General features: G+C 46.4%; 1 protein-coding gene across 1 annotated transcript in view; it reads left to right on the forward strand.

Annotated features, from left to right (window-relative positions):
• LHFPL1 (LHFPL tetraspan subfamily member 1) overlaps positions 1-12,245 on the forward strand; it is a 57,297-nt gene that overhangs the window by 31,450 nt on the left and 13,602 nt on the right. Inside the window, 2 exon segments of the mRNA XM_059733123.1 lie at positions 284-304; positions 9,430-9,540. Of these exon segments, the coding sequence (XP_059589106.1) occupies positions 284-304; positions 9,430-9,540 (132 nt within the window).

The following is a 12,245-nucleotide window of genomic DNA, read 5'->3' on the forward strand; positions in this document are numbered from 1 at the left end:
AAGCCCAGTGAGGATGGCATTGCCTTGGGAGGGGAAAAGAGCTGGGTCCTGGGCCCTTCAGCCAGGGTAATTTCTGTCTGCTATAAAATGCATAAACAGTCCTGGGAACTATGTCTTTCCCTGTCTATTTTTTGCTATAACTGGCTCTCACGTGGAATAAAAATCCTTTATTTCATAAAAATCCTTTGCTTTTCATAATATCCCAGTCTGAGCTTGCATCTCACTGCTTTCACTCTGTTGTTTAATGTTAAAGAAGCTTCCCAGATTTTATATTTTTTACTAGCACTGGTGGCTGTGTGGTAGAGTTTCTGCCTACCACAAGGGAGATCTGAGTTCAATTCCCAGCTGGCGTGACTTGGGGTGAGTGAAATAACTGGGAGAAATTCTTAGGATTCAACACTGACAAGTGCAAGGTACTGCACGTAGGGAGAAAGAACCAGCAGCAGACCTACAGGCTGGGAAACCCCCTTCTCATCAGCACAGAGGCAGAAAAGGATCTTGGAGTCATTATAGACTCCAAGATGAACATGGGCCACCAATGTGGGGATGCAGTCAGGAAGGCTAACCACACCTTGTCATGAATCCACAGATGCATCACGAGCAGGTCCAAGGAGGTGATCCTCTCCCTCTATATGACATTGGTCAGGTCGCAGTTGAAGTACTGCATCCAGTTCTGGGCACTGTGCTTCAGGAGGGATGTGGACAACATCAAGAGGGTCCAGAGGAGGGCCACCCGCATGATCAGGGGGCAGCAGGGCAGGCCCTATGAGGAGAGGCTACGAGACCTGAACCTGTTCAGCCTCCACAAGAGAAGGCTAAGAGGGGATCTGGTAGCCATCTATAAACTTGCCAAGGGGGGTCAGCAGGCAATGGGAGAGTCCCTGTTCCCCCGAGCACTACTAGGAGTAACAAGGAATAACGGCCATTAGTTGATTGAGAGTAGATTCAGACTAGACATCAGGAAGCGCTACTTCACAGTCAGGGCGGCTAGGATCTGGAACCAACTTCCAAGGGGAGTGGTACTCGCTACTACCCTGGGGGTCTTCAAAAGGAGGCTAGATAGACACCTTGCTGGGGTCATTTGACCCCAGTACTTTTTCCTGCCATGGCACTTGATGATCTGCTCAGGTCCCTTCCGACCCTACCAACTATGAAACTATGCATGGGCCAAATCCAAAGCCACTGAGTTCAGTGGAAATGATTCTCCTTTTTGTTCAACTGTTCCAGGCTCTACACCTGGAATCATTTGCATTTCTAGGTTGGGGAGAAAAATTGATTGGGGACCGAGACTCTTGGAATTATCCCGGAAGCATGTTCGCTGCCTGCCTGCATTCTGGACTGTGTGTGAAATTCCCCACCATACAAGAGCTTGCCCAGTTTATTTAATTTAAATACAAGCATTAAATGGTCTCATTTTCTAGTCCAGCTTGTGAGAAATATGGGAATTGCAGGAGAATTACATGTATTTTCAGCTTCCTTTGGTTGTTAGCAGACATTTTTTATGAATATATATATTTTTGAAGATATTGTTGGATTATTTTTCATTTTGTATTGGACTCCACTTTGGTTGGGCAGCCCTGTTTTCTATTGCCAGGGCAAAGCAATAGCAAGAGAAAGCTGAGTGGAGTCTGCATTCCCAGAACTTTTAGCCAACAGCAAGAGTTGTATTCAAGTTTTACTAATGTAGAAACACATGAGTATGTTTTACTACCATCTTGCTAGTATTTAAGGTACCTCACATTCCTGCACAGAACAGTAGAGAAGATAGTTTGTTTACAGCCGGTATTTCACTACATTTCAGAGTACACAAGCTATGATCTACATACATATCTGCACAGAACCAGCAATCACCCTAAACACACCAAGAAAGCTGTGATATACAGCCAAGCCCTCAGATACCACCAAATTTGCACTGAGGAGAACCCGGGATTGCCACGTCACTAATCTTAGAAAGGCTTTCACCCAACAAGAACACTCCTCCAGAGTGATAGATCACACGTTTGAAAGAGCCACCTGGATACCACGTGAAGAATTGCTGCAGTACAGAAGAAAACTCCCCCATGAATTGCACACCACTGGTTATGACATGTCACCCCTCCCTCGAACCCATACGGAAAATCCTCAAACAATTGCAACCCATACTAGAAAGAGACTCTATTCTTAAAGAGATCTTCCCAAAACCATCCACCCTAACCTTCAAACAAGCACTGAATGTCGCCAACCTCATCACCAGAAGCAAACTTCCTCAGGCTCAGAACACACCGAATGGATCCAGACCGTGCCATGACAAGAAATGCCAAACCTGCCAACACATCTCCTCCACCCCCACAATTACTACACAACCCACAACAGAACCATCATCACCCCTGTGTCTTACAGCTGCACCTCCAGAAATGTAATGCATCTCATCCAATGCACCAAATGCCCTGAAGGAAAATATGTAGGAGAGACCAAACAACAACTGCACACCAGATGAATGCACACTGGCAGTCTGTCAAAGACAAGAATACCCAATTACCTTGGGGGCACGTTTCTCACAAGAAAACCACTCTCTGTCCAATCTCTCAGTTCTAATCCTCAAAGGAAACTTACACAACACTTCTCAGAGAAGAGCCTATGAACTTCACTTCTTCAACCTCCTGGATACAAAAAATCATGGACTAAATATGGACATTGGATTTATGACACAATATAACCTGCCTGACATCTGACTACCCAGGTACCTCTCCACTATTTAACTGCTACATTCATCCCCCTTCTCTCCCCACACCCAGCCCCTCTCTCACCCACTGACTCCTCAATTTAGAGCTTCAATGACTGCCTATCTTGCATGCATACCAACCCAGCCTCTGGCTTCCCTACTATTTATTCCATCCAGGAAGAACACACACCAATTGTAGAAATTTCCTCAGCCTGACAAAGGATTTTTAAACCTGAAAGCTTGCTAAAAATTTTTTTCCAACTACTTAAGTTGGTCTAATAAAAGATATCAGATTCACCCAAAGAACCTTGTCTGCCTATGATCTGCATAAGATCTTCTTCAGGAAACATTTGTATCTGGCATTCTAGCTGGGGCTTGTCAGTAAGGAAGGTTATTGCTGTACATTGCTTACATAAATTCTCATTTCTATTTGTGCCACTGAAGCCTATCTGGAGAAATAATTGTTGGTTGGAATCTTAGACAACCTCCTGTATTTCTGAGAAATATAGGACAATTGTATGGAAAGCAGAGGACAATGGATAAAATTCACACTGATATGTCACAACCTCACAGTGGGTACATTTATACATGTGCAATTTGTGCCTGAGTTTATTGCTTCCAGGTACAGAGTTTACACATGCGTCCAGGACTGTAGCACGGTAAGCCAGGGTGGTGCAACTCCAACTGGCAGGGGGGCTGGTAGGGGGGCTGCTTCAACCCAGCTCAGTGTGCTGCGGAGGGGCTGGCTGGGGCACCAGGGTGTTACAGTGTGGGGCTAGTCAACAGGCAGCCTTGCACTGTAGCAGCCTGGTAACCCAGCCAGCTCTGGGCATGGTCTACACATGCATTGTGGTGGAGTAAATAACTTCACGGTAGGATAGTACTTGTGTTGGGCAGTAGTAACCTACGGTGGAGTTAATTACAGGCAGTCCTCACTTACGATGCAATTGGTTCCTGAAAACTGTTTTAAGTTGAAACGTCATAACTTGGAACCAATTTTCCCATAGGAACAATGTTATAAATGGGGGATTGAGTCCTTTATGATGCTCAGGACAGCTGCATCCAGCTGGTAAGTCTGTTGTGGTGGAAGGGGAGGGGGAAGGAGCATGGGGAGGGCAGATTAAGGGCCCCCATGGTGAGGGAGGGGCTGGGGCAAATCGCTCGTCTGGCAGCTTCCGCCCTTCCTTTGGAAGGGCATGGGGGAGGGGGCATGTGTTCCCAGATCTGTGTGAGGCGGGGTGGGGCGAGTAGGGCTGGGGATGCACTGGGCTGCACTGGGAGTGGGGTTTATGATCTCCCGCTACTTGCCCTGCTGGGGCGGGGCAGGTGCGGGATGGGGCCACTGTGCAGTCTCCAGACAAGCGGTGCACAGCGGCGGGAGCCGCTCACCTCCCGCCCCCATCACCTGACAAGACACGGGTCCATCTTGCTCCCATCCTGCTCTGGCTGGGCAATCCGCGGCAGGATAGTGGGGGGGCATATGCCCCCAGTTTGGGGCAGGCAGTGGAGTGGAGTGGGGTGGGGTGGGATCGGTGTTGGAGCGGAGGCCATAGCCCCACCATAGGCCCTGTCACCCGCCCGGAGTGCAACCCAGCACAGCACCAGTCCTGCCCCGATCCAGGGGCACACACAACTCCACTGTAAGCATCTCATGCAGATGCGCCCAGTGTTTCATTCATAGTCCCACAGTGTGTGAGCCTTTGTGTGGTTATGGCTTAAATACGGTTCTGTTTCTATATTTTTAGTAGCTTTTTGTTGGGTACAGGGCATGGGGCATTATGCAGCAAGTAGATAAAAAAGAGGATGAGTGATGTTTTCTAAGACTAACACTGAAAAAACAAGTAAAATTGAAATAAAAATAAACGCAAACGCAAAGAGTGAATGGCAATGAACCAAAGTGGCTTCAGGTTACCAGTACTCTTTCCCTGGCAATTTAGTTATGCAAGTGAGTTATAAAAGACTATGACAGTCTCCCTCTCTCTTCTCCTTCGGAGGGTTAGCATGCCTGGCTAGCTACTCTGTCCAAACTCTGTGCAGGTAGGTTGATGTCAGAGCAATGGTCATACCGAAGTCCAGTGCCCACTTTAAGTCATTTCATACATCAGCACAGAAAAGAGTCCTCAAAGTACCAGCCTTACAGGCTGCATCACAATGTAAATGTCCCTTATAAACCTTTTTTCAACCTTGTATTTTTCCAAGGATCGAGGAGAGATGAGATTTGTCTCTTAAGTGTCCTTGAAGGTGCTGCTGTTTGTAACTCAATAGTAATTAGAGGCCCTGGTCAGGCTCAAGCCCCAGCATGTTGGGCACTGTACAAACATGGAGCAGAAAGCACTCTGCTATTTGAAGATGGATTCGCATGCTCCTGCCACGGTCTGTGGAAAAACTGATTTGCTACTGGGCACTGATGTTTCTCTACAGCAGGTGCATTAACTAAAATAAGTCTTGGGGAGGGTGAAGAACAATTATTTTCAGGTCAGAGCAATCTGAGAATGGCAAATAGCATGAGAAAACAGGCCCTTTAAGACCCAGATCTCAGGTACATTTATTTCCCTTTTGCTTCCAGCCCGGCCCTACTTACAGCTTTGTTTACTGCCCACAGGGAGAGAGAGCGAGGCATCTGCACAGTGCACACATGTACTGGTGGATAAACAGCAGCTTGCTGAGGTTAATCTTCTGCAGTGAGGGACTGGCCATATCCCCAGGAGACTTGATGTGGCACTTTCACACGCATATTAATTCTGTGCATCTTCTGCTGGCCGTAGAAATGGTATTTTTTTCCTGCTTTCCACTGCAGTGTAACATTCGCCTTCTGAAATTAAGAGGTTACACTGCATTTCTGGTGAGTTTTGCTGTTTAACCCTTAGAACACTGGCATTCTCTAATGCTTCCTCCAGAAATGCTGGCAATTTTTGTATAGGACTTTTGTGCAAAAGCAGCAAATTGATCTGATGCATCCCCATTTTCACATTCCTATGGCTGGCTGTCTGGACAATGCCAGTGATAGTATTTAAATGATATTGCATTCAGTACTGCACATTAAGACATGTTCTCAATGGGTGGTTTGCAACCTTATTAGACTCAAGGCACCCCTTGGAAATGCTAGCTCTCAGCTTTCACTCAAGTTTTAACTACAGAAAAATAATAGAGTGATTCTTCTGTTGCCAAGAACTCAGAAAGACAACAAGGGCTGTGTCCAGATGAGCGTGGCCATGTGGTATGTGGTGCCGTAGATATGTTTGTGGTGTCACATACCACACATTCAGCTGCTCTCCATGCTGCAAGGTAGCAGTGCAGAGGTTTGGGTTTTTTTGATCCCAGGAGATCCCAAAGTCCAAAAAACCTGCACCAAAAAAATAAAAATAAAAATGTCGAGTGGGGCACACGGGGACAGACCCAAAACTGGAGCCTGACCAGTCGGAGCCAGACTCCAGCTGCTGGCCAGGGTCCGAGCGGCAGGATTGCCACTGCTGTAGCCCCAGGAGACCCCACAAGATCCCAGGTAAGGCTGCTGGGGCCAGCCCAGTGCTGGCTCCAGCCTCCCCTTCCCTACCTGCCACATGCCAGAGGGCGCGTGGCACAGGCATTCCCTGGGGACAAGCAGCAGCGGCAGAAGGTGTGCTGCTGTTTCTTGTCCCTGGGTAAACAAATGTCCACGCTCACATGGACATGGCCAAGATGTCAGAATGTTTTTGACACCATAGATTCCCACTGACTACTATCCCTGGGTTTATTTTGTGAATAACGTTGGTGTTTGCCCATGTAACAGTTGCGTGACACCCCACAGCACCCTTAAAAGCATATCAGGGCATTCCAGGGTGCCATGACACCCTGGTTGAGTATCATTGCTCTAAATACTGACACAGACCTACAGTGCAGCTTCGAAGAGTCCAGAAGGTCCCTCCTGCTCTTCCCAACATCTTTTGAGAGGCCAGGATCACACATGGACAATGCAAGGCAATGATCCAGTAATGCAAAGATCACATCTTGTTAAGGTCACACCTGTACATTAAGTGTATGATTTTTGGATCATGCACACATGACTTCTGCATTTTCTTGGTGTGAGCCCACTACACCTTCCTTCTAGAGTCTCCGCTTCTTTCCATCCCCAGTGCCAGAGATGATTAGAGGCTAGGTTTCTCCCTACCACCTAAGCCCTGATCCCTTCCTCTCTCTCACTCTCCTGCCATTCCTGGACCTAGCAGAGAAATGCTGGTCCAATATATCATGAAACCATTTACATCAGTTCACAACCAGGAATGGGCAAATATCCTGGCTAACCATCCCTTCAGTTAGGCACTGCTAATCACATGAATATGATATCACCTCCACCCTCTGCATTTGTATCTGTCAGCTATTGCCCAAGAGTTTTCAAGCAATAACCTTTCAAAGCTGTGCCACCTTGGAAAACTCATCCATTCTGCTTGTTAATACAAGTAATAAAGGAAATGCTGAAAAGTGCAAATGTACTGTAGCATAATTTACTTATTGCTTCGTTTTTGAGAATACACCCTTCAGGGCCTCCCGTTAGCTCTTTGATCAAGTATAATGGGATTAGTTTTCAGTTATGAGTCTGCAAAATGCAGTCTCGGCTTAGTGCCTTTCACTTCTCTAAAGGGATTGTGCATGGGAGGTGCAGCCCTACAGACATATTTATTTGGAAATAATTGGGAGGGAGATGGCTGACTGCTACTATAACTGCTGCTCAAGCCCAGGCATCATTACTGTTGAGCTGCGTTCACATCGTTGTTCTGGTGCGGCTTCTGTCCAGCTCCACTCTGCCTAAGGTGAGTGTTTGAAGACTCTGAGTTGGGCTTTAATAGGACAAGGGAAGGAGAATGCACTATTAATGGACTTACGTTTTAAATAAATGACTTTACCCCCAATTTCTGTTTCCTGCTCAGTTTATGTGACTATTCTTACAAACAAGCTTGTTGCCCCTGGGCAAATACTGAAGAAAAATGGCCAAAAATGCAGATTTTTAACTTGCCCTGTGTAAGAAGTGATCACTTCAGCGGTTGCTAAAGCAGCTTTGCACCATCAAGAATTTGGCCCCAAAATATTACATTTGCTCAACCAAGCACTAGAAACCTGCCATGTGATCTTTCTATCCTATCACAACTCACATTTTAAAGGAGCTGCTTGTGAAATAACTACAAACGGAGAATTGCTCCGTGGTGATCTCCAACAGCAGCTGAATTTGACATGTCACGGTTCTGCTCTGGATCACGACAGAAAGAGAAGCCACGTTCATTGGATACACTAAACCCATTCAAAACATTCAGCCCATTCTACTGAGCCCCTCAGATCCCATTGACTTAGAGGTGTTGAGGGAATTCAGCTCATAACAAAATGGAGCTTTATGTAAGTATGATTGATAATCATGGCTCTGATATGGGTTGGGGATGAGGATGATGTGTGCTTGCCTGGCTTATTCCTTAGTATTTTTTACCAGCCAACAGTTTTTTACCAACCAACTGCCCAGAAGAGAGAGGGGATTCAAAGCAACTTTGCATCATTAAGTGGAGGAGGATGATGATGGCCCCGGCATGGGCCCCAATGCCAACTTGTGCCCATGGCGATGTCTGGAGCAGAGCATATTTTATCATTGTTTGTTACAGGCTATTATTTATCTGCTTGAAACATATCTTGGCGAGCCATTTACTGTGGTCAATGGTTGCTGAGTACATCGAAGGAAGAGAGATGGTACAAAGCTGGGCCGTTTCCTGCAGCACGACTGAGCTTGCCTGCCTCAATACAGCAGAAAACAAAACAAAACTCCCCAAATAAAAAAACCCTCAATAGCCAAGAAATTGGAAACCCAAACTAGATAAAGCGGTCAGTCGTCAGGAGTTTTTTGCTAAGTCGGTGCCTTGTAGGACTGTTGTCTGCAGGCACAATTTCTCCTAACGATCCTCTCAGCTGTTGCAGACGATAGATATATATTCTCCCTTCCCCTTTTCTGACTCCTGCATAGGGCACGGCCTGGCTGCAAATGTTTGTTGGCAAGTATTTGTTTAATTTTTAAATGCGTTTGCTTCAGCTCTATCCTGTAAGGTCGGAGGTAACAGTTCTTATACCCCTAGAGCATATGATGCATTTCTCAGTCTCACTGGCTTTTATGTGAGGCTGTAGAAATCAAGAAGCAAGGAGGCAATAACTGTACGGGTGCCCGTTCTCTTTATAGTCCAACTTGGAGTTAATCTGTTGACTTCAGATTTGGCTCCAAGGCCCCCTCAGAGAAAAGGAATGTAATGCAATGCTCCACGTGTGAAATGAAACACAAAATGGCAGCTGCCCCACCGAGCACGGGAGAGCTCTCTGCACTTGAAGGTGCACTATAGAGAAAATCGAATAGCAACGTAACCTTTCAGTTCCATAGCAACCTGTTCCTGTGTGCCTGTGCTCTTGGCTTCCCCATTACCTCCATGCTCTCAGAGTATTAGCTCTGCTTCTGAGCATCATTTTTTGCAAACTACATTTGCTTATGCTGCAGCTTTTAATTATTTAATCAAAACACCCTTATGCTGTTCAATCAGGTTTTCAGAAACATCAGCATATGCTGAAAGAGATAAAATGTGCAATGTGAACTCACCATTTCTTAGCATCCTGTCACAGTGACCCAGAACAGCAAAGATGTAATTATTTTTCTTAACATCTCGGAGATAGCTAGCTAGCTTTACATTTTTTTCCCCTCCTCTCTTTCCATTACAGAGCTGTTCATCAAGTTCAGGCTGTGCTTTGTACCCTTTAGGATGGAATAGCCCAGAGATACAACAGGCATGTGGGAATGTCTCCAATCAATATCAATTAGGTAAGGCAGTCTTGGAAAGGAGAATGTCCAATAGTTAATGGGGTATCTGGGGTTGCATACACATTGCCTCCAATTAATCATCTTATGAGAGTCCTTAACAATAATGATGATGTTATTTTTCCAAGCAAGTACTGTTCTGGCCAGTGAGATACAGCTATCATAGCTGTTGTCAGCGTTACGGGTCCTATAACCCCTCTGTGTTCTGTTTTGCTGAAAGTTGATTAGAGAGGTACCATCTGGCTGGATTGCTAATGATCCTCTGTGATGACTGGTGAATCGGATTTGCTCTCAGGTAGAGCTAGGCATAGCAGTGTCTCTGAAAATCAGGTCTGGGGCACTGCTTTTCATGACTAGCATCATCCTATTGTGCTAGGTGCCCTCTAGCTAGATACAGGTAGTTAAGTCTTGTTATCTGAAGTTAGGTAGAAGACAGTGCAGGGTGGCACTGTAAAGATTAAGGGCCTTGTTAAACTGTAATTTTAGGGGACTACTGGAGCTCTTAGCCCCTGGACTGGCTGCATGTAAACACCTTTATGTGTCTTAAAGCACTTGTTATTTGGCTCAAAGTTGCACCATTTTAGGGCAGGATTATCTCTAATCGGCATAACTTTCTTCCTGTTCCATGAAGGTGTGGCCACTCCACACAGCTGTTCCACCCAAACTGAGGTCTTTCAGTATCCCAGGATGCAGGGGCCCCTTCCCCCCTTCCTGTTGTGTGAGTCAGGGCGAGCGGGGAGGCTGGGGTGCAGCGGAGCCAGGTACGGTGCCTGGACTCTTGGGTACATCGGGCAGAATGAGCACCGCAGCCTTGGAGCAGCTGGGACCTGCAGTGCCTCCCATGTGGTCCTCTCCCATGGCCAGCAACCCCATCCCCCCAGGTACCTCAGCCTGTGTGTGCATCAGGTCCTGGCATCCCCTGGGGGTACCAGGGATGTTTCCAACTGGAATCTTGATCCCCAGGTATCCAGGTGTACCACTTTTGCCTGAGGCTACGCACAGGTCCTAGTCCTGCCCCTGCTTACCAAGCCTCTAGTGGCAAGTCACAGTTGTGCAGGTGAAGGACAGTCAGAGAAGGTTTTTTGCTTAAAGATACTCCACTAAACCAAAACAACACTAAACCGATTAACATTTGTGTGGCTTTCAGCATAAGGTGTAACAAGCCCAAACTCATTCAGAAAGGCATAAACTTTTGTAGGCTACAGCCTACTTTGTGGTGTGTAGACGGGCCACTTTATGTAGCAGATTACAGGCCACTTTTGCCGCTCTTGGGCTCCTTTGCACTGCTGCAGCAGCAGAAGTGGTGAACTCTATACAGCATACAACTCTAGCTAACATACGACACTGTGGGCTCCAGAACACCAGAGACATTATTCGTTTCCAGTGTAAAAGGGCATCTTTCTTCCTTTGTGCAGTGATTCAACAAAGAATTCTACTCATTTCACTCTAAGTGCCATTGATTTCAGTGGGACTCAGACACATACTTAAACTTAAGCACACACTTAAGTGCTTTGCTGAACCAGGGCTTTTGGGATGCACTCCCGTGGATTGCTAACTACGAACACCTCTGTCCAGGAACCACTTCCTCTCATAGGATTCTCAGCAGGGGCCCCACCGAGGCTTTTAAGAGGCTGAGAAAGGATTGGAAGTAGGAGGAAAGGAGACATTGAGCAAAATCTAGCTCAGGAGGAGCAGTGCAATGGAGCAGTCCTCCTGATAGTGGGGTTACTCTGTAAGCTGTCTTCAGCTTCCTTGCATGCAAAGTGCTTTCAGCATCAAACACACAAGGAGAGAGCTGGGGAAGGGAGGGAGGAGGAGAGTTTAGCTGGCAGAGTATTTCCTTTCTTGCTGACTCTCCTGAGATAGCAATATGCATGGGCTGTAGAGGCATGATGCTCATGTCGAATTGGTTGAGGCCAATTAGGGATGATCAAAGTGCCCCTCCTAAGTATTCTAGCCTACAGCTTTATTTTTCCTAATCAAATTAAACCATAAAAATAACATTTATCATGCTGCCTGTGGCTCTCGGAAGTGCAGCTGCTCAAAATTTCTCTAGCTGATGTCAGATATGGGTCTGATCCTGTTCTTTGGAAGTCTTTGAACCCATCACCAGCGTATCTGAGCTTCTAAGGAGATGGGCAGCTGTGGAGCTGCTGTTCCAAGGTAACTGCCTGGGCTAAATTGCCCTGTTGCAGGTTATACTTACCGCAGAATAAGAGCAGGCAGACAGACAGGTAGCAGGCGGATTTACTGCAAAACAGCTGATGGGGGATAACTGCCCCCATCAGCTGTTTTGCAGTAAATCCCATCCTTTTTCACCTCACTCTGCTTTGTTCATTTCATCAGAACCTGAATGAAGAATCTCCTCACCCGAAAGTCAAGTGAGTCTTCAAAAAGTGCTCATAGAGAAAAGGGCGCTCTCAGCTTCTTTACGAAATCTGCTCAGTTTGAAAACAAAAGGAATGGATTTTCTCTATTGCTCCTAGATGGAGAAAGCTATAGTAATTATCTTAACATGCACAGGAGTGAGGTCCCTGATCCCCAATGAGTGGCGCTCAACTTTCCATTGACGAGCTCTCTGAGATCCCTTGGAAGCCCTTGGCACCAGCCTTCACTGGAAGCACCTGGCTTCCTATACACATGGAGTGCAGAGTCTTTTTTTTGCACAGCCTGAACGTAGCCATATTTTAAAGTCCAGATTCATTTCAGGAGGGAGGAGAAAGAATGCATATT

This window comes from Alligator mississippiensis, chromosome 8, assembly GCF_030867095.1.
Source record: "Alligator mississippiensis isolate rAllMis1 chromosome 8, rAllMis1, whole genome shotgun sequence".
Classification (NCBI taxonomy): domain Eukaryota; kingdom Metazoa; phylum Chordata; order Crocodylia; family Alligatoridae; genus Alligator; species Alligator mississippiensis.